At 36.8% G+C, this 20468-nt stretch overlaps 1 protein-coding gene across 1 annotated transcript; it reads left to right on the top strand.

The window, feature by feature from the left end:
- Window positions 1-936: 936 nt before the first annotated feature.
- Window positions 937-20383, top strand: DR1 (down-regulator of transcription 1). The gene is made up of 3 exons (XM_041749161.1): window positions 937-1860; window positions 9627-9790; window positions 18007-20383. The coding sequence occupies exons 1-3, from the start codon at window positions 1641-1643 to the stop codon at window positions 18151-18153; spliced, it is 531 nt and encodes a 176-aa protein (XP_041605095.1). The 5' UTR covers window positions 937-1640; the 3' UTR covers window positions 18154-20383.
- The last annotated feature ends 85 nt before the right edge of the window (window positions 20384-20468 follow it).

Here is a 20468-nt window from a genome sequence, read left to right as displayed (position 1 = left end):
AATAAATAAAATCTAAAAAAACCCATAAATTTAAAAAATTGCAACACACACACAAAAATAGAAATTGCAACACCCCACTGTTTTACAATATAACCTCTTCTTCCAAATGACGGATGACAAACTTTGTGAAGACTCTGACATATACTACAGGTCACCCTGGAGAGAAGCAAAGATGAGAGGTGCTTGATGGTCGGACACACTTTCCTTCTCACCCTCTCCAGCAGCCAACGTTCAACACACCATGAAAAGGGGCTAAGCGGGAACCTCTTTAGCGTGGCTCACTGTCCGCTCTACTACATCGGATCTTACTTCTAGTTTCTGGCTTGGTTATTAGCAAGTCACTTCTCTGAAGGTTTCATTTCCCATAAAACAAGAAAATGGGTAAAGGCCCATAAAGAGCTTTGATCCGAACAACGTCTGTTAGGTGTCATCACAAAAGCGTTTCCTCCCGGCGATGTAGACGGGCACACGACGTTCTGCTTTCCCGACATCTCGTTCCCGAGCCCGGGCCTTCTTCTCTCAGCCCCAATTTGGGCTCCTAAAAGGAGATGAAATCCGGCGCTCCCTCCTCAAACAAGGCTGGGGGAGAGCTTCGAGGCCACAGCTGGTTCAGGGGCGGCAGAGGGGAACCACCCTCGCCCCCTCCCAAGTCGGGCGCGGCAGCCCCAGCGCCCGCGCGTGGCGGGCCGGCGCGTGCCGAGGGGCTCCCAGGTACCAGCGCGCTAGCCCCGCTCCGCTCCCCGCGAAGGGGCAGGGTCCCCGGGCGCGTGCCGAGACGACGGCAAGCGGAAGCCGCAGGCGGGGAGGCCGGACCGTTCCCGCCGCGGGCGGGTGGGGGAAGGGCTGCAGCCACACCCGGAAGTCGGTCTGCGAGGGAGAGGGGGGGCCGGAGGGGGGGTGAGGCTTCCGGTAGCGCAAAGGGTGTCGGGAGAGGCTTCCAGCAAACCTTCTTCCTTGGCCTCTGGAGGGACCACCGTTGCCGCGGCTTCGGCTTCCACGATCTGCGTTCGGGCTAAACGGCCACGGCGGCCGCTACTGTCGCTCCCCTCGTGCCCGGCTCTGTCCGTATTCGTTCCCAGGCGGCCGCCACGGCTCCCGCAGCGGCTGCGGCCGACATGTTGTGAGGCGGCGGCGCGGGTGTCTGAAGGATGGTTTGGCTGAGGCGGCGGCAGCGGCTGCTGGCGGCGGCGGCAGCTGGGGCTCCGGCTCTGTAGCGCCCAGCCCGCTGGGTGGCTGCCCGGTACCGCGGTGAGGCCAGTGCCCCGGACCTTGCCTCTCCTCAGGCGCGGTTGGGGACCGGTTAGGCGACAGCGCCCGCTCCTCGGAGGAGACACGAAGGTGGTTCCCCAGTGCTCACATTTCCGGACCACCTTGGCTTTCTCTCCGACCTGGACAGCGCTGCCCCGACAATCCTCAGCACCCCGACCTCCTTCCCGGTCTCGCCCTAAAAAATCTCTCACACGGGTGTTCCCCACCCTCACGAACCGGCTCCTCCCTACCCCCCACCCCCACCCCCCTTCATTCTCTTCGCGCTCCTGGGATCACACTTTTGAGGGCAGCCTTTTGAAAATTCTTCGCGGAATAGTGGACTAGAGCTGGGGAGTTTTTAAAAGTCGGGGCGCGCGCGAGAGGGAGCTAGGATGGCTTCCTCGTCCGGCAACGATGATGATCTCACTATACCTAGAGCTGCTATCAATAAGATGATCAAAGAGACTCTCCCCAACGTCCGGGTGGCCAACGATGCCCGGGAGCTGGTGGTGAACTGCTGCACTGAATTCATTCACCTTATATCTTCTGAAGCTAATGAGATTTGCAACAAGTCGGAAAAGAAGACCATCTCACCTGAGCATGTCATACAAGGTAAGTGGTACGTGTGGGGGATTTGTTTAAGCGAGGGTCGGGGACAGCCTGCGAGTCGCGTGACCCATTCACGTCAAAGCCTTCATTCCTCTCCCCTACATAAGTACTGGCAGACGAAAAAGCCACGCGGGCATGGAAGCAGCCGATGCCTTGAGAAACTCCTGGGTAGTATTCTCGTGGTGGTGCTTTTCATCCAGCGAATACACGTAAGGATGGCAAACGTTTAGGTCAGCCAACATCCTCCAAGGATAAAGTATTAATTGTCTCGGTTGACGGCCAGGTAAGCCGAAGCAACAAGAATTTTGCCTGCATGCCTGCCTAAAGTGGAACCTAGACGTGACGACTGAGAAATTGTCTGCCTAAAGTGGAACCTTCGATCACAACAACTGAGAAAGGAACACAGAGAGTTATCGCTTGGAAAAGGAAAATTCACACGGGAACTTCCAAGGATGAGTGGAGACAGCACCCCTTCCCCATGCGGTCTTTTCAGCAATGTAGAAGAAAAGATGAATTTTCTGAACACACGAGTAAAAGAATTCTTAACATAAATGTGTTCAACGTTGTAAAGTTTGGTGATGTTGAATAAAGACAGTATATTTTCTGCTTTAAAAATGGTTTAGTGGTCCTACCATGTTAACAAGTCTTCTTTCCTCTTTCCTTCTTTTTTCACTCTTTCTTTCGTTGTTTTTTTCTTTTGTGTAGCTTGCTTTGCTCTATGGAGATAAATTTTTAAAGCTTGGATTGAAAGGTTGTAAAAGATATTATTCATGGAACATTTCTCTGTCCTTTCTTGATGCCTTTCCCATTTAGCTGTATACACTTAAGCTTTTATTGAACAGCATTTTTGGAAGTTTCAACCCTTTCTTATCTTGGAAAGGATTTAGTCCAATAGTAAGGACGTGGGGGACCACATTCTGATGGTTTGTTTCAGGCTAGGGAGACATATTTACTAGTCATAATGTTTTGAGAGCACATATGCTCTTATGGGAAAGTTGCATTCAATTTGAAGCGGTAATTTGCCTTTTATAATAATTCAATTAAAATTTAAAAATGTTTTGATTGCTTTTGAAGTCAGAAAAAATGATTAATTTTAATCATTTTAGTGGACATTTATTTTTATAATTTTTAAATTTATAATGTATTTATTATTCTTAAATTCATAATTTATAATTTAACTTTTTAAAGGTGACTTTCCTGTTATTCTGAAGTAGAGAACACATCTGCTCGTATTTACTATCTCCAATATTTTATTATCAGTATTGACAAAAGAAATGATTCATTTTTGGTCCTTAATGATGTGTGGAAGATAGATTTAAGTATACTTTGCCATTTCCATTCCTGTACATGGGGAGAAAAAAAAATCTCTAGGAAAAACCATGTTTGATTTTAAAGCCAGTGTTTTCTACTTGTTTGGTGTGCTGAACACTCTGGCAAGTACAATGAAAGTCAAGTTCTCTATTTTTTGTTTCGTGTTTTATTTTTACATTGTGTGTACTATTGTCATAAGTCTTTCATAAGGTTATCCAACACAGATAGCTGTAATTTCCTCTTACAACTCGTAAAAAAGAAAAAATCTTTTATCAACATTGCCTTTCTAATGAAAATTGCACAAGATTTCTAAAGGATGTGCTTAAACATTTGTTTACAATACAGAAGTGGGGATTATTCCAAAAATCTAATAACACATTACGGTCTGTTTTCTTGGGTAGTTTATTCTTTTCTGGGATATATTTAGATTTCTGATTGACATGATGGAATAAAAGTGCAGCTGTAGTGAGCAGTATGCTAAGTAGCTCAACTTTGGAATATGCTAAATTCAGTTTAAGATGTGAGTCAGAAAGTTCCAGTGAAAGCATTTTCATTTTCCTTTGTGTACTGGGGATGATTGATGAATTTTCTTAAAAAATCATCCATTGACCTCTTTTAGTCTTATAAATTTACCCCTTTTTTTTTTTTTTGGTAACATTGCTGTTAAGTAGAAAAGGACCTACCATTTTTGCCCCAAATTCTTCTCCAGTTAGGGGAATAAAATTTATGCATTTATAATCTTATGTTAATCTCACATTGCATAATCATTTTAAAGAATTTTTGTCTTGAGTGGTTACATTTTTAAAAAATGTATATATATTTTTAAAAAGTGATAAAAATGTATTTTACAGATTAACCCTGGAAAGCTTGCTAAAACATGGAAGTTACAACATTTTTTATGCTTTTTGTAAGCATTAATTATTTTGGTATGTAGGATATATCCAAATGGAATAATTAGTACATTTAAAGTTGTATGAATCTCACATGTTGAAGTTCAGATTTTTGAGTAGTGAGTTTAATGAACTAGATTTTGCTTTAAGACATGTCATTTTTCCCTTGCTACTTTGCTTTACCTTGTCAGAGCAAAGTAAGCATTTTGGGCAGTTCTGTAAAATGCAAGTTACTAAAGTTAAAATAATCTTCTTGCCAATAAATCTTTGAAGTAATTAAATTTTTTAAAATTTCTAAATGTTATGCTTATTTTGAGTTTAGGAAAGTGGACTTGGTAATGAGGATCACAAAGCGATTCTAAGCTGTAAAAGGTGTTCCTTTTATTTCATTTCTGGTTTCCTTGAACACATATTCTTTTCTTTTTTAAGGTTTATTTATTTATTTTAGAGAGAGAGTAAGAACAGAGGGTTGGGGAGGACAGTGAGCAGAGGGAGATGGGGAGAGAGAGAATCTCAAGCCTTGATACAGGGCTTGATCTCAGAACCCTGAGATCATGACCTGAGCAAAATGGAGAGTCAGATGCTTAAGGACTGAGCCTCCCAGACACCTCTGTGAACACATATTCGTAATTGAGTTTTAACATTCTGTTGTACTATGGAAAGAACTAACATTGAGAGTTTAAGAGTGACAAGTTCTACACTGCAAAGTGTTTGGCCTTATGCACATTTATGAAAGGTTTCCTCTTTTATGTATAAATAATACCTAATTGTTTCAGGTATCACTTGCAGTTATTGAGAATTAATCAAGGTTGAGAATCTTCCATGATATGCTGTAATAACAGTTTTTTAAATGTGTAATGGTACTGATTAAAACATGTCTGTTAGGTTTAATCTTAAAGCATGATGTCATCTGTAAAGCCAAAGTATAAATAAGGATATTTTAAGTGATATTATTTTTTTGCATTTTTAACCTCCTCCTACATCCCCCCACCCCACATTTATAATAGTAACTGAAAGTAATGAAAGCTTGAAAAAGTCTCTGAAGGTTTGCTTCTTCAGCAGTTGTGTTCTCCAAGCTATCTATGTTGAAGGATTTTTTAAAATTCCAGTTCTTCTCACACTGGTACTTTTGTGAAATATAATAAAAATGAATCACTAGAAAAACAAAATTAAAAAAGACATAAAAGTTCAATTTTTGTTGTTAGATTCAATAGATATAAAATAACTGTCAAGTTGCTATGAAGTTTCCTTTTTTCTAGCTTTATTGAGAAATAATTGACATAACATTGTGTAAGGTTAAGGTGTACAGCATAGTGATTTGATATATGTATATACTGTGAAATGATACCACAAAAAAGGTCAGCTAACACATCCATCACCCCACATAGTTACAGTTTTGCTGTGAAGGTTCCAAAATGCTTACTTGGATTTCCATACATAAGCCATCACAGACCATTATAAGCAATTCTGGCACAAGTCCATGAACCACAGTTTGAGTAGCTTTGTTCAAAATCCTAAACCACAGTCTATTTTAGAAAGTGGATGTGAAGTAGTTTTTAAATCATAGAATCTGAGTGGTTGCAGAGAAGTTGTAATAATAATCAGAATAAGAATGAGATTGTATTACCTAAATAATCATGCATACTGATATTTTTTCCAGAGGGATACAGAGGTATATAGCATTGTACCATTTATCACATAATCAAGTTCTTTTCAAGTTAGGATTTTATCATTTTCCTTAAAACGGATACATCTTTTTATTTTCCTTCTACCACCCAGTAATTACTTTTGAATACTACTAGGTACTTGGCACTGTGTTAGATGCAGCTAAGAATATAAAGACGGATGATATATGCTTCCTGCTCTGCCATCAGTCTCTCATTTTTGTCCCAGATTCCCAGTAATAGTGATCCAGAGAGGACATGGTTAAGGGTCTTAAGAAACCTTTGCCAGGCTAATGAGCCAAGAAGTCACATTGGCCTATATCATCCTCTTAATGTATTTAAGTGAACTACCTCACTCCCCCTTCCCTTAACATATAAACAGAAGGAAACTAGAAAAATTTGAGAATGCTGTTTTAGTATTTTAATTTTTTAATGAAAACCCTGCATTATACATTTGAAGTACAAAAGTAAGTCACACAAAGTCTTATTATAACAAAACTATAAGATAATATCACTTTCTTAAAATAAGATTTGGCTATATTAAAATTATTCTTGCTGTGTGGATGTTTTAATTTTTTTTTTAAAGTGGCTCTTTTGTTAACATCTGTCTTTCAAATTGAAAAATGTACCAAGTATTTTTTTCCACCTAACATACCATGTACTTTTCTGTGTATAGTTTTAAAATACATGGCAGAGGGTAGCATATAGACCTCTGAGGAGCAAGTGATGTATGTGTTTTACCCACAGATTTTCTAAAAACTATTTTTCTTTTTTGGCTTTTACTCTGAGATCCTTAAAATCAAGGCCATACGGTCTATTAAGTCTCTTTACACAAACTAGAAAAAGGCATTTTTTCCTTTAAAACCTTTTCTACCATCTGCCAGTAAAGTGCCATAATATACAAATCTTTGTTTACAGTAGGAATGGCCCACCTTAGATATGGTGGTGGTGTGCACTGAATAACCTGCACCACTGCAAATAATGGCCTGCCTATGAATCATTTCCCTTATCCTTTAAGATTCTCCTTTGTATAAAATGGGAATAATTATTACTACATGGTAGCAAATGATATAAAATATCTCCTTGTTTAGAAGATACTATAACCACTTATCGCTGTTAGCCAAAGTGTATTTAAAATTTGGATTAAAGTCAATGTAGTTTTTAAAATTAAGTTTATGGCTCTTCCTGTTGAGCCATTTTACTGAGAGTACTGATTTGTGTATGACAACTCTAAATAATATTAACTTTGGATTCACTTGCAAATTTTTGAAAGCAGTATTCTCAAGCTTAGATGTTTTTAAAAGTGAGTTCTTTGTTTTTAATTTTTAACTCAAGCCGTCCATGGCAAAAGATAGTTTGGATTGGATTTTTTTTTTATGTCTAGCTAGTCTAGTAATTCATGATGTTTTGAAGAGTTGTCTCCATTGTATTGATTTGTTAATTTTATAAACTTAATATCTTATATTACAAATATATTTGTTCAACTTGAATTTAGTGTGATAATGCATATCTGTACATTTATTTCGGTCCTGTAGACTTATCAAAGCACTTTTATTTTTTTAAATTCTAAAAATTTTTTTGGTAGGGCACTCTTTTAAATGTAAGAAAAAAAAAATAAAGATGAATAATACATAGTCCAAGTATTTAAGCGAATCTTAGGGGCCAGACACTGTTAAATGCCTTAGATTACTTGTTGATTCCTACAATCCTAAAAACAATCAATATAGTACTTTATTTTGCTCATTCTATGGGCCATCTTCTGTTCTAAGCTCTTTGTTTATGTTAATTCATTTATTCTTCACAGTAACCTGATCTGATGAGATATTGGTACTTTTATTCCTGTTTTAGAGGCACAGAGATGAAGGAACTTATCTAGGGTCACACAGCTGATAGGAGGCAGAACTGGGATCAGTCTCTGGAAGCCTTAGGCCCTGCCTAAGTATATACCGCTATACAGCATATGTTTTAAGAAGATATGAAATAGAGGTTATTCTCAGAGAAGGAATACTGAAGCTTAGAGATATGAAGTAGTGTATCCAATTTATATGAATATATTGACAGCCAAATTTCAAATTGTAAGATACCTACCTGATTTTACAAGGGGGAAATTACTTCTGTCTAGGAGAATCAGGCAAGCTTAATTTGAAGATGGAGTTTGATTTGAACTATGAATGCATTACCATCAGCATGAATGTGGGAAACTGATGTTGCTGGGAAACATTGAGCTGTCAGATTTAGCATAAGTGTGCAGGGATTTAATGGCAGAAATAAAGCTGGCATGATAGGTGGGGCTAGATCCTGGAGAAACTTGGTGTACACTAAGGAAATAAGACTTTTTTTGGGATGTGGGAGGAAATAATAAGCCATTCTTGGTTTCTTTTGGTATTGTCTCCTGCAGTATTACTTAAAATATACTATATGTTCATGCTTTAAAAAAGAATAAAAGAACAACTGGCTTCTATCACTGACACTTAGTAGTTAGTCAATTCAAAGAAAAAATGCAGGCTACCTAATCTTCGCTTAATTTTCCACTATACCACCAAGAATTAAGTGGTCATTAATTTGATATCTAGAACTCAGAGTAATGCATTACTGAAGTGTTTTGGGTGGGTGAAGAGGGGCAGTAAGTTAATATAATTAAAATTCAAGTAATAGTACTCTGCTTTTTTGGCATCAGATTATTTCTAAAGAAGGTTGATTCAAACAGCTAAATATTTGTAGTAATTAAAGTTATAAACCATTTCAAAATGTCTTAAAAACCACAGCTTACACAGGAGGAAATGTGTACCTTTAAAGATATATTTGGTATTCTCCCTGAAGAGCAAATCACTGAAGTTAGAATTCAGGGCATCTTTACTGAGGGCAGTCTGGTTCATCATAATTGTCGAAAAACTATAAGAACTGATGAACTAAGTTAAATTCATTTACTATGAATTTACTATGGAATATAGGTGTTTTTTTACAACCTGTATTTCATCAGTGGGTCAAAAAACAAAAATGTCTTCTGGGGCATTAGTTAACAGAAAACTATAAAATATAATTTCAATTACTGTGAGCCAAAAGGAAACTTAATGCTTTTTCTTGGTTACAGAAGGCATTTAGAAAGTGCATCATTGTAAAATTTTCTTTCTAAATATGAAAAAATAGAGAATTTTTTGTTGATGCTTCTATCCTTAGAGTCTACCTTTATCCCAGTTTTCTGGCACATCACTTGAAGTGTTTTTATAGTGCTTCCTGTTAAGTTTTATTTTCAAGGGAAACTTGCTGGCTGAATATAAATGTTGAATTTTATAAGTTATTTCCACCAGTATTTCTTAGACTTGGCAGTCTGAGTGTCTTTGCTAAAAATAGTTTCCTGTTGGTATATTATACAAAAGAACTTATCTATCCTTTCATACTATCCTACTAAAACTTAGAACGTGTGTCACTAACTTACTTTTTCTAAGCCAAATGGCACAAAATATATTATTAACAAATAGATTCCAATATTAGCTTTTTTGTATTCTTTGAAAAACTGACTGAGTTAATGATGTTTGATTTACTATGAGTGATACAGGAAAAATGTTTTCTTACTAAACGGACATGTTCTTACTTTGAACTTTTCTTTTTCCACAGGAAATGTGTTGGTTTTTAAAAAATTGGTCAGAAAGAAAAGGAAAAGTAAAGCCCTGTGCTATTCGATGTTTTCAAGTTTTATCTAATTTGCAATTTTATATTAAAGTTGATACAATGTTTTGATTTAGCCTTTCAGATAATTGTTCTGCAAATATAATAAAATAGGTAAAATTATTAGAAGACAGCAACCCCCCCCCAAAAAAAACCCCACAAAATCTTAATGTTCCATGGAAGGGGGAAAGACTGAGTTTTATCACTCTTTCATGTTTTCCTATTTTCATTTCCCTAGCACTAGAAAGTTTGGGCTTTGGCTCTTATATCAGTGAAGTAAAGGAAGTCTTACAAGAATGCAAGACTGTAGCATTAAAAAGAAGAAAGGCCAGTTCTCGTTTGGAAAACCTTGGCATCCCTGAAGAAGAGTTATTAAGACAGCAACAGGAGTTATTTGCAAAAGTAAGTAATGCATTCTAAATTATCTTCATCTGAATTCTACCTTGTTTGCTAACAGAAATCATACTGGTTTCTGAGATCTTTTTTTCTTTTTTCTTTTCTGAAATCATTTCCTAAATCAACATATATTACCCAGAGGATTTTCTTTCTGTGGCTGATTATTTGATCATAGAGTCTGATGTTTAGATCTAACCAGTTTGACTCCATTTGGCCAGTTATTTACTTCATGTAAAAGTAAATACAGCAACCTGTTTGCTGAGGAGAATAACTCCAAATAACTACTGAGATTTTTACTTTGAATTTTTTTTTTCAGTCAAAATGACCATTTAAAAGCCTGAAGAGTATACCTAAACATTCTTAAAATTTATAGTGATAGACTGGTGAGAAAATAATATAGCAAATTTTATAATGAGTGACATATGAGGAAAATTTGATAAACATCTATTTTATGGTTAAGTTAGGTTTTTAAGGGATCCCTGGGTGGCGCAGCGGTTTGGCGCCTGCCTTTGGCCCAGGGCGCGATCCTGGAGACCCGGGATCGAATCCCACGTCGGGCTCCCGGTGCGTGGAGCCTGCTTCTCCCTCTGCCTGTGTCTCTGCCTCTCTCTCTCTCTCTGTATGACTATCATAAGTAAATAATAAAATATATTTAAAAAAAAAAAAAAAAAAAAAAAAAAAAAGTTAGGTTTTTAAGGGTAGCCCAGGTGGCTCAGCAGTTTAGTACCGCCTTCGGCCCTGGGCATGATCCTGGAGACCTGGGATCAAGTCCCACATCAGGCTCCCTGCATGGAGCCTGCTTCTCTCTCTGCCTATGTCTCTGCCTCTCTCTCTCTTTAGCTCTGTGTCTCTCATGAATAAATAAATAAAATCTTAAAAAGTTAGGTTTTTAACACACCTTTAAAACAAATACTCTAATTCTAAAAAATTTTGAAGGGCCAATAGAGTAGAGAAAGGGAGAAAACTTTTTTGGAGGGGCTTATTAAAGTTCTAATTACCGGGACACCTGGGTGGCTCCGCAGTTGAGCATCTGCCTTTGGCCCAGAGTGGGATCCTGGAGTTCCAGGATAGAGTCCCACATTGGGCTCCCTGCATGGAGCCTGCTTCTCCCTTTGCCTATGTCTCTGCCTCTCTGTGTGTCTCTCATAAATGAAAAATAAAATCTTAAAAAAAATAGTTCTAATTACCAGTTTGTGAAGGATTAGCAGTGTTAATATTATGTTAATATAATAATCTATTTTATTTATTTTTTAATATTCCTCTATTTAAAAAAAAAAAGGAAGGAAAAGGATGAAGTTCTTTTTTCCCCACTAAGTTTTGGCCTCTCATTTGAAATTGTAACAGTTTTGGTCAAATAGAAAAGGTGAGATTTCCAACCAGTTAGTTACTCTAATTACTATTAGAATGAGGAAGTGTCATTTTAGGTAATTTCTTCCAGATTTGTGCTACATTTGATCTCTTTTAGTAATAACAATCAGTTGAGTTTGAATCAAAAAGCTTTCAAATTTTGTGTTATCAGGCACTAGACACTAGAAACCATTTAAACTAATAAGAAAAATAGAAGTTTACTAACATTTATTGGGTTCTAACCATGTGTTAATCATGTTGCCAAGTAATTTACCTGTATTTTCTTAATCCTCCCAATAACCTATAAGTACTAAACAGTTACTAAAAGCTTTTGAAGCAGGCATGAACACAAGCAATTTATAATCCATATGAATATGATGTAACAAAAAAAGATGAAGATAAACAACTAATGGCTATTATTTATTGATGCTCTGTTATTGCAGATCACCTAGAGAGTTTCAAATTAGATTTTTTTTTTTTTTTTTTTTAAAGAGAGGGAGAAAGGATGGGGAGGGACAGAGGGGGAGGAGAGAGAAAATCTTCTACAGGCTCCATGAGAGTGTGGAGCTCTATCTCACAATCCTGAGATCATGACCTGAGCCAAAATCAAGAGTCAGATGCTTAACTGACTAAGCTCCCCAGGTCCTCCCCCCCACCCCCCAAATTAGATATTTGTTGAAAGGAAAAAGATGCTCTGCTAGATACTTTACATACTTTGCAGAGCTTTTATAAATATGAATAAAATAAATAAATATTATACCTATTTACACATTAAGAAACAGACTAAGAGATGGAGAAACTTACATGAGATCATTCATGCATTTTTTCTACAGATATTTACTGAAGTCCTCACTACTTACCAGACATAGTGCTAAATGCTAGTAGGCTTATAATAGTATACAGAAGACACATGGTTCTTGTTATTCTGGAGCTTAGTTTACTGGAAAGGATTGATTGAGTTAAATAAAACAAGTAAGTTCATATAGTTAGAAAGTGTTGGAGTCTTTTTTTTTTTAATATATTTTTTAAATTTTTCTTTATTTATGATAGTCACACAGAGAGAGAAAGAGAGAGAGGCAGAGACATAGGCAGAGGGAGAAGCAGGCTCCATGCACCGGGAGCCCGACGTGGGATTCGATCCTGGGTCTCCAGGATCGCGCCCTGGGCCAAAGGCAGGTGCCAAACCGCTGCGCCACCCAGGGATCCCCAAGTGTTGGAGTCTTAAGTTTAAAACTTACATCCTCTGACTCCAAAACTTGCTCTTTCTACATTACCATGCTAATATTCTAGCCACCATTTTGTCTGCTTAAATTTATTTTGGAACTTTTAAGTGGAACATGCCTTGTTATCCTTTTGAAGGCAGAAAGAAGAATGAAAGAAATAATTGACTGTCTGCCAAATCTGTCTTTATTTTTCTGTCCTTGTCATCTGTTTGTTTTTCCCTCTTATTTCCTTTTCTCCTTGCCCTTATCTATGGAGTGAAAATCTCTTAGTATTTCTTTGCTCTTGGGAGGAAAATCAGCAAAAGGGTAAAATTATAGCACCTATCTAGTATTTCTTCCCTAGAGTACAAAGTACTTAGTCCTAAATGTGAAAGGAACTGTTAAGTAAATATAGCATTTATTTCATCAGTTTCATTTCATTTTTTAGACTTTATTTTAAATATGAATAAAATAGCCTCATTTGAAGCTGTCTTTCAGCTGTTAGCAACAAATATTTGGAAAGGGGGAATCATTAAGATGTTGAAAGAAAGGTTAACTGTACATTATAAATGAGTCATTTTAGTACTTGGGAGTGAGAACCTTAAAACATAATGAAAATCTCCAAAAGAAGAAATGAATTAGGAAGTATATGCCTACTCTCTCTCACACTCCTCATTTTAGAAAAAAAATACTTGGGGTACATTGGATGAGAAGCAAGAGTAAATAAGGAAATTAGAAAAAATACCACTGAGAATTTTAATTTGTGAAAATGAATATAAATACAATTTATCAGTCAACAAAGATTTTAAAGGCACGGGAATGTTTTTATGTCCAGACAGAAAAGTATGGTTGCTAATATGGGGCCATGGTATAAAAGTCAGTTAAATTTTAATTGTAATCAGTATGTGTCGTTGCAGATCACTGAGTAAAGTACGAGATCAAGCACCTTTTGCAATAAAACCTGTGTAGAGACTTGAAATTATTTGAATTTTTTTCTGTTATGAAATTGTACATATTTATAGCTGATTAAGGCCCTGAGTAGATATTTTTGATTTATTAAATTAAAATATTTCGTTTGCTCTGTAATTTCTTATGAACTCTTAAAATGTTTTTCATGAATCACTCTTAGTCTGGTTTTTTTTTTTAAAGATTTTATTTGGGGCAGCCCGGGTGGCTCAGCGATTTAGCGCCGCCTTCAGCCCAGGGCCTGATCCTGGAGACCCGGAATGGAGTCCCGCGTCGGGCTCCTTGCATGGAGCCTGCTCCTCCCTCTGCCTGTGTCTTTGCCTCACTGTCTGTGTCTCTCATGAATAAATAAAATCTTAAAAAAAAAAAAAGGTTTTATTTATTTACTTATGAGAGACACACACAGAGAGAGTCAGGGACATAGGCAGAGGGACAGAGGAGAGGGACATAGTGCCAGGACTCTGGGATCACACCCTGAGCCAAAGGTAGACGCTCAGCTACTGAGCTAACCAGGCATCCCTGTTAGTCTGTTTTGTAATCTGGGTATTCCTGCCATAAAAGCAAATCTGCCTGTATGTTAGAATACCTATTTTCCATACTTTTTTTTTTTAAATTTTATTTATTTATTTATGAGAGAGAGAGAGAGAGAGAGAGAGAGAGAGAGAGAGAGGCAGAGACACAGGCAGAGGGAGAAGCAGGCTCCATGCGGGGAGCCCGATGTGGAACTCCATCCCTGGACTCCAGGATCACGCCCTGGGCTGAAGGCAGGCGGTAAACCGCTGAGCCACCCAGGGATCCCCATGGTTTCTGATGTTCTAAACAAAAAAAGTTTTTGCTTGTAGGAGAGGTATGATATAGATACACTGACAACTATAATGAGGCTAATTACTTTCATGAGGAAGATATAAAGAGATCGCAAGTATGGAGACATCACATTAGATTTTGGCAGTGTAAGAGTGTGCCAGTTATTTTGCATGTGAATGGTAATACAAATATAAACCCAAGCAAGGGCATCTGGGTGGGTCATTTGGTTAAGAGTTGTTCTTCTTTCTTCTGCTCAGGTCATGATCTCAGGGTCCTGTGATTGAGCCCAACATCTGGCACCCTGCTCAGCAGGGAGCCTGCTTCTCCCTCCCCCTTCTCCTGTGCTCTCTCTGTCCCTTTCTAATAAATAAAGTCTTAAAAAAAAAATTAAACCCAAGCAGACCTAATTACATGTCTCCTTATGAATGTTGACAATGGAAGGAATACCTTGCCTCTAGTTTAGTATCAGGTCTGGACTGAAAAGCTGGGGAAGAAACTTCATTTTCTTTTTTGCATAACTCAGAAAAACCGCTTAGTGTGCAGTTTTCTTGTTGACCTCAGCAGATGAACCAAGCTGATAGTGTTAATTCAAACTCAAGAAATTGTCTGAATCTTGGTTTGTGTGGATTTGTGATCTGCATACAATATTAACTAAATTGGATAGCTTTTACATTTTCACATGTGTACATAGGCTCTCCCCACCCTTTTCAACATAAAACATTGAACTTTGTAAACTGGCATTGAAACATTACAATGTTTTGAGGCACCAATTTTATAAACACAGCACAGTTGTTTTTTTGAGACATACCAAAGGTTAATTTCTTAAGGTTCTTGTTGCATTTGCTTTAGTAGCATTTGATGGAGAATCTTTTATATACACTTGTAGTAGGTAAAAGATAAACCAAAATTTAAACCTTTTTTTTTTTCTTTGAAGCTTAAACTATATACTAAGTTTTTGGTCCAAATTGAGTAGGGTAAGTTAACTTCTATTGCATTCTGTTACCCAATATGAGTGTATTTTTGTAAGCATAGTTATATTTATTAAAAGAAAAAAACAGCATGTACCAGTGACTAAACAGTTTTCTCAGCCTGAAACCCACTTTTCTATTCTTTGGTTTGTGACCAAGCCTTGTACTCAGCAAACCACATTTCTGCTTTTCTTGAGGACTTTATTAGACTCTGCTGCCAGTAGGGGATCCTAGAGGAAGATTGCCAGGCTGGAGGAGGAGGGCAGCATTTGGACTCCTCGCTTGTACTTCCTATTGGCTTCAAGCTCCTTTGACCAACCTACCAGTACTTTTTCACCCTGGCTGCATCAGTTTTTTTCCTATAGCAGGAACTGGATCCAGTTTGCAGTTTCTTTAATACTTACGGAACCAGCCTAAACATTCACCCTCTACCTCAGGGATGTGGTTCTCAAACCTTGGGGGCCTCTACCAAGCTCAGGGATGCTTTTTAACAGTCTGTGCCCCTTCTTCAGAGGTCTTAGTTTCAGTTCCAAAAATTGTTCCTTTAAGCTTCTAAGTTTTAAAAATTCCACCCTCTTCCTTTGTTGCCCTAGTTTTAGGGATGGTGACTGTTTTTGGTAGTTACCAGTTGCATGATGTCGCAGTGTTCTTTTCTTGCCTTTCAGTGACGCAGTTACCAACTTTATATTTGGTTAACAATCCTTTATATTTCCTTCTCTCTGTCCTAACGAGTGTGACTTCTATCTCTTGATTAGATCCCGAATGATACAGTTAGGAATCAGAAAAAAACTTAATGGAAAAAGTAGTATTTCAGTTTAATTTGAAGGAAGAGTGGAATTTCGATAGGTGAAAAATAGGAAATTTCAAATAGAATGAATATCAGCATAAGGTAGTGAAAATGGGGAGGGTATGGTGTATATGGGCAACATTTTATGTTCTAGATTTTTTTGGAGTACCAGGTACATATTACAAAGATTGATTTGGGAGATAGATTTGGGCAGACAGTAATTTGGAGGACCTTGAACTCTAAGCTGAGAAATTGGATTTAATTGGTAACAGATGATTTTTTTAGAGTATAATGATGGTCTGATTAGAATTCTCTAGAAATGTTTGGATAATAAATTCAAGACAGATTATTAAGAAAAATCAGGAATATACAGGGCAAAATCCTAATGTTAGAATTATGCTGAGTACTGCCATTTCCCACAAAACATTCATTCAGAAAATACCAGAGCCTATGTGTTGGGAATGCAACAAAGAGTATGAAAATAGTCTCTATTCTCAAGGCTAGTGGAGAAAAAAGATACATGCTCAGATAATTAAAGAATAAAGTAGGTAGATATGAGAATGCATAGAGAATTATGGCATATGAAATAGAGTGTACAATATGACCGAGAAGGATCAAGAAAGACTAATTTCTGTTTTAAATGGTAACTCGGAATTGGTGGGTACGAGCCAGGCTTAAGTAACAATTCTGAGAAAAGGCAGAGAGGGAGAAACAGCATTGTTTTGGTAGAATCCAATATGATCTATTCAGGAACAGATTCATTCATTCCCTGTTGGTGTGATTTTTCTAAAGCTAATGGATAAAATTAAATTGGGAAAGAGCTTTTAGCTGTTGCAACAGTGTATAGAATGCCTATATGTGTATCTTAGTTTCTAAAATTCCTTATTTTATTAAGAATAAAGCTTTAAAATATAAAGCCTTATTTATTTGTTTATTTAAAGTAGGCTCTATGCCCAGTGTGAGGCTTGAACTCTTGACTCTGAGATCAAGAATTGCATGCTCTACTGACTGACCCAGCCAGGTGCCCCAGTTTCTAAAATTCTCTGATGGTTGTGGAGAGGATATATCAGAGGAATGGATCTTAACTATCTCACTTAAATTCAGTTCTGGGGGATCCGTGGGTGGCGCAGCGGTTTAGCGCCTGCCTTTGGCCCAGGACGCGATCCTGGAGACCCAGGATCGAATCCCATGTCGGGCTCCCGGTGCATGGAGCCTGCTTCTCCCTCTGCCTATGTCTCTGCCTCTCTCTCTCTCTCTCTCTCTGTGTGACTATCATAAATAAATAAACATTTAAAAAAAAAATTCAGTTCTGGATAAGTGCCTTTTCTCTAGTGTGTATATGGGAAGGGTATATATGTATATACATACACGTGTATGTATTTATGGGGCGGGGTTCAGAGGAGAAATGTATATTTAGGGTAGGAAACTGTAAGAGAAACTCAAACTATCAGAGCACCTGGGTGGCTCAGTCAATTAAGCATTCAGCTCTTGATTTTGGCTCAGGTCATGATTTCAGGATTGTGGGTTAGAGCTCTGCATTGGGCTCCGTGCTGGGGCAGAATTTGCTTGTCCCTCTCCCTCTGCTTTTCCCCCCTGCTTGAGTGTGTGTGTGCTTTCTCTCTTAAACAAACAAATAAGTAAAATCTTAAAAAAAGAAACTCAAACATCAAGGTAGCTATTGCATTCATGTTTATTAGTACTTAAGAGTTAGAGGTACTGTACTAGACAACTTTTAAACCACAGAAATAATTTTTAGATTGAAAAATGTTTACGTGTTAATTTTAAGTTGAGAGGACAAAAGAATCAAAACAAAAGGAATGAGAAGCAGGAAAGGAACCAAAAATCTTTCTGCCAGCTCTTTCAACTTCAGTTGAACCAAAGGTCATAAAATTATGTGGCATAAAGGGTACTGCCTGTAAGAGAACCAAGTTTTGGAAACTGTCCTCAGCTGACAGAGAGGCAATGGTCTAACTATATTTTCTTAAAGAATTCATATTCTCCAGATGTGTAACAGTTATATAGTGGTTGGAAAATATCCAAATTTGATAACTAAGTCTGTAATTGGCTTAATCTATATTTAACCAAAGTGTGTATGTTGTGAATTTAAAAAAAAAAAAAACTATTTGTTTTTATGTTTTTGGTGTTTAGGCTAGACAGCAGCAAGCAGAATTGGCCCAGCAGGAATGGCTTCAAATGCAGCAAGCTGCTCAACAAGCACAGCTTGCTGCTGCCACAGCCAGTGCATCTAACCAAGCAGGATCTTCTCAGGATGAAGAAGATGATGATGATATCTGAAATTTACCAGCTGAGTTTCTATTTCCTCTATAAATGTTTTTCCCTGCACAAGAAAACAGTGAAAGAAATGCTTATCTGTAATTTTGTATGCATCTTGGTGGACTTGCCATTGGTATTCTAGGGATGTCTGCTGTTAAGTTTCATCTATTGTGTGCTATTCATGTAAAAACTGTCTCTTTGAACTATTGAAAATTTAAGGTTCAGTATAATATCAATTTTGAATTTTTAATGGTGTTTATGAAATTTTAGATAGCAGTGAGTCCTTTATTTGATCAATAAACAGTGTTACAGAAAACGTCAAGTTTATAAAATACAGTGAAATTTATACAGAAACTCTAAATCTGCATTTGCATTTCCTCTGCCCTTTTAACTAAACTAAAAATTGGGAATTTTAAATTATTGGGGGGAGGGTGTTGTGTGATGCAGTAGATGTTAGATCAGGTTGGTGAAAAAACAAAGAGTTCAGTTTTGTAGTATCTGAATTTTTTGTCTTTTAAAATGGGTATATATATATATATATATAGGCAATAAATATATATGCTCAGATAAATATACTTGTTTAAAAAAAATCTCAAAACATTCAAAAACTAGCAAGGAGTATGTTCAATAGTTGTATAAATTCAGTGGGTTATGTTTTTGATTTTGTTTTTGTTTTATGTAGAGGTGAAAACTACAGTTTTATTATGGCATAATTCATCTTGAGCTACACTATTACATTTCAAAGACTACCCAATTTTGAGGACTGTCATGATTCTTACTGTTTCACTCCAATAATTGTTAATAGTATTACTTGCTTAGTCCATCCATGTTTATTGGACCTTGTGAAACAATTGCTTAGGTTCCATTGGTTTAAAGGAGATTCATGAATATTCAGACCTTTACTGGGGGAAAGAAATGAAAGTTAATAAGCATGCTTACTGTAAAAGAGGGATTTTTTTGTAATTTAACTTGTAGTTATAGTTTACTTATTGTTTGTTTTTAGCATTACTTTTACATTTTCTTGACTAGATGGCCTAGAGTGTCCAGTGCTTCCTTTTGAAATGGCATCATTGTCTCCATCATAATTGAGTGATAGCTTTAAAAATGATTGGTTTTATTTTAAGAAAGTGTGTCATAACTGATCAGCCCTATATGAAACGTAAATAGTTTCAACCTACTCATTAAAAGGGAGAAGCTTTACTTTGGTTCCAATAAATAAAGTATGGTAGTGATTTTTACAGGAATCCAATGTGTTGAAGAAATGACATATTGTTTGTATTTTGGAAACAGAATGGAAAAGCCACTAAAGATAGTATAAAGTAGTCTAAATTCCTATGTCAGTTGCCAAACCATTTAAATTTGTATATTCACCAAGCCCAAGAATAAATTGTGGCTGCCAGGATTCCAATTTTAATTGAAGAACTAAAAAAGTAAAGTTTATAAGTATTAGACTTCTTAATCTTATTTTGCAGTTTTAGAAAAAGTAAAATATTAGCATACGTTTATTAAATACACTTTCCCCATGCCATGAAAAGGTTAATTTTGCTGGATATTTTAAGTTGAAGTTGATACTATATCCATGAAGTGCTTTGGACAAGGTAGAAGGGGTTGTTTTTTTAAAGTTTAAGTACCAAAGGTAGTCTAGTCTAAGAAATAATAAGTGTTGGCTTTTCTAATTTGTACTGTAACATCCTTATACTTTCTATTTTATCTGTTTCTTAAGTAAACAACTTAGGTATTTTTCCACACTGTTTTTTTTTTCCTGATGCAGAGTTCAGGTTAATTAATATTTTACTGCATCTGATAATGTATTATATGTTTGAAGCCTAGTGACTTTTCATTTTGACATTCTTGTGATTTCATATGCTGTATTCTTCAAGCAATAAAATTCTGATGTGTTTTATAAATTGTATTTACATTTAATAATCTACACAGATTAGCAGCAGGAGATTTCTATTAACATTTTTACTAGTTTCAAGAATCTTTGGCCCAAAACACATTTTGATCATCTGGTATGTAGTACCTGACTTTCTCCTTTGTTTATTGTTATTTCAAAAAATGTGGTTTTACTTGTACTTTTGTAATTTACAGTCCTAGGACATAGGCATAACAAAGCTAATTAAGCAGGGTTTTACTTTTAGCTTATTTTTTAGCTTTTAAAAGTCACTATACCGTCTGTTGAGATTTTTTAAATCTTGTGGGGAGAGAAACAAATCTTTAGGATTCTTAAATAAAGTTATTGTTTAGTAAATATTTTCCCCATTTCCTTGGATATATATCTATGTTTTTCAGTAGACTATCACATTGATAAATGTTGAAACGTTACCAACTTTTCT

Source organism: Vulpes lagopus, chromosome 3 (assembly GCF_018345385.1).
Source record: "Vulpes lagopus strain Blue_001 chromosome 3, ASM1834538v1, whole genome shotgun sequence".
Taxonomy (NCBI): domain Eukaryota; kingdom Metazoa; phylum Chordata; class Mammalia; order Carnivora; family Canidae; genus Vulpes; species Vulpes lagopus.
The sequence above is the reverse complement of the archived record's forward strand: the minus strand, read 5'-3'. Positions and strand labels throughout refer to the sequence as shown.